Source organism: Rhagoletis pomonella, unplaced genomic scaffold (genome assembly GCF_013731165.1).
Source record: "Rhagoletis pomonella isolate Grant_MI unplaced genomic scaffold, Rhpom_1.0 Rhpom_scaffold_19121, whole genome shotgun sequence".
In the NCBI taxonomy this organism is placed as follows: domain Eukaryota; kingdom Metazoa; phylum Arthropoda; class Insecta; order Diptera; family Tephritidae; genus Rhagoletis; species Rhagoletis pomonella.
The window spans coordinates 1-2757 of NW_023477645.1; the positions used below are offsets into that span (position 1 = coordinate 1).

General features: G+C 48.3%; 1 protein-coding gene across 1 annotated transcript; it reads left to right on the forward strand.

Annotated features, from left to right (window-relative positions):
- Window positions 1-799: 799 nt before the first annotated feature.
- On the forward strand, window positions 800-2251 carry LOC118732349 (the record flags this gene model as incomplete). Its single annotated transcript, XM_036461478.1, has 1 exon — window positions 800-2251. A coding segment is annotated over exon 1 (1452 nt), but the record flags the coding sequence as incomplete, so codon positions are not given.
- Window positions 2252-2757: the final 506 nt, after the last annotated feature.

Here is a 2757-nt window from a genome sequence, read left to right on the forward strand (position 1 = left end):
ACAACGTACTGTAAAATCCCACGTCGCAGCTGCAGAAGAAGGAAAATGTGCATACTGTCAAGGACCGCATCGCACTACAAAGTGCACCCGTTTTCTTGCAATGAACCACGAAGAACGTGTAAATGCCCTTAAAGCCGCTAGGCTTTCTTTCAATTGCCTAAAATTGGGACATTCAGATAAGCAGTGCCCTTCGGGTCTTTGCCGACATTGCAATCGGAAGCACAACTCATTGCTTTGTCGGGAAACTTTATCTACGAACGCAGGAGGGCTGACCGCGACAACCACTCAACCGGTTCCCATGAACAAAGATCAGTCCAACTGACTAGAAGCTTCGGCGGCCACCTGCCATACCAATGCGCATCACACAGTTTTATTAGCGACAGCACGCGTTTATGCATACGGTGACCCAACGACTCGACGCATGGCGCGCATGCTCTGTGACCCGGGATCGCAGGTCAGTTTTGTTACAGATAAGTTAGCTAATTCTTTATCTCTTCGTAGACGTAAATGTGATATCCCTGTCCAAGGAATTTGTGCCCATTCTTCCGCTCGCGCTCGTGGTAGCGTCTCGCTCACATTAGAATCTGCCCACACTAGTTTTACGCTGAAGATAACTGGGCTTGTCATTCCGTCAATTACTACGGTCATCCCTGTCCAAGGAATTTGTGCCCATTCTTCCGCTCGCGCTCGTGGTAGCGTCTCGCTCACATTAGAATCTGCCCACACTAGTTTTACGCTGAAGATAACTGGGCTTGTCATTCCGTCAATTACTACGGTCATCCCCGCAACGTATATTGACATGGCACAGTGGAAGCACTTGTCCAGCATACAATTAGCGGATGCACAATTCGGCGTTCCCGGTAATATCGACGTGCTAATTGGTGCTGACGTATGGGGTCAAGTTGTCGAAACTGACTTCAAATTTGGCGGTCCTTGTGAGCCGCACGCTCAACGCACTGCTTTCAGGTGGGTCATATTTGGCCCAGTTTCTGCAGCACAACCTTCAACGTTGCCAACTCTCGCATTAAGTACGCACCTATGCGACGAGGACATACACTTGGAGGAACTGCTCCGAAGTTTTTGGAAGTTAGAGGAAGTGCCCTCCCTAGAATATGATGGAGATGACGAATGCGAACGAATTTTTTGTAACACCCACTCTCGCACACCTGACGGACGCTACGTTGTATGCATACCATTTCGTCCTGATGCGCCGGCTTTGGGAGATTCTTATACTCATGCATTACGACAGTTTTACCTTCTTGAGAGGCGACTGGCAGCAAATAGTGAACTCCGGGAGAAATACATTGCTTTTATGCGCGAATATGCAGACCTAGGCCATATAGAGCGCGCATACTCATTGAACGGTAATGAAACGGGCTTTTATATCCCGCATCATGCAGTTTTGGGGAAGTTTCGCGTTGTGTTCAATGCCTCGGCGAGAACTACAACCGGCGTCTCCCTAAACGAAGTTCAGCTGGTAGGAACGACAATACAAGATCCGCTACTTAACATAATATTTCGCTTTCGCCGCTTTCGCATCGCATTGTCTGCCGATGTTGAGAAGATGTTTCGACAGGTACTTGTTAAACCCGAGCATAGAGATTTTCAGCGCATTATTTGGAGAGAGTCCCCAACCGATGACATCACTATATACCGCCTTACAACGGTGACTTATGGTATGGCTAGCAGTCCCTACAACGCGGTCCGCGCACTCAACCAATGCGCATACGACAACTACAAAGTGGTCGCTGATAGTCAACAATCGATAGCGGCACGCGATGCGATCTTGTCGTCGTTTTATGTCGACATTTTTCTTACCAGCTGTGACACTGAAGAAAATGCAACTGAACTTGCATTCAACGTGACTTCCATATTGTCTGAAGGCCACTTCCATTTACGTAAATGGAACTCCAATAGTGGTGAAGTATTAGCACGCTTGATTGGCAACCGTTCTCCTAACGTAGAGATGACCATCGAATCACCAACAGCAACTGTACTTGGGCTTCGATGGGATGCAGCAGCAGATGAGCTATTTTTCAAGGTAGATCTGAAAGAGAGCTTAGGCTTCCTAACGAAGCGACGGGTACTAAGTGCCGTCGCAAAATTATTCGACCCTACCGGCATACTGGCACCAGTTGTTATTACTGGAAAAATATTCATACAAAGGTTGTGGGCTGCTCGATTGTCGTGGGACGAACCACTGCCAGATGAACTTCAAACCACCTGGGTAGCCTTTTACAGCGAACTCGACGTAATAAACAAAATCCGGATTCCGCGATGGTTAGGTATGGCTGAAGGAAGAGCTACTACCCTGCTAGGATTTTGCGATGCAAGTACGCTCGCGTATGCAGCTGTAATATATATTAGAGCGCGGAAGGTCATTCAGCTGTATCACTGCTTACGGCTCGGACCAAGGTGGCGCCCCTTAAAGGAGCAACGATCCCGCGTCTGGAGCTTTGTGCCGCACATTTTCTCGCTGTTACCCTCGAAAACGTACGTATTTCCTTGAGATTAACAGATACTCCTTATTACCTCTGGTCTGATTCTCGGATTGTGTTGTGTTGGCTACGCAAGCCGCCCACTACTCTAAAGCCGTTTGTGTCGAACCAGGTGCATCAAATACATGAGTTAACCTCAGCTCAGAATCCGGCAGATTGCGCCAGTAGAGGTATTCGGGCATCGCAGCTGCTGGATCATCCACTGTGGTGGCAGGGCCCAGGATGGATTATGGATAAGCATACACCCAACTTCTCTGTG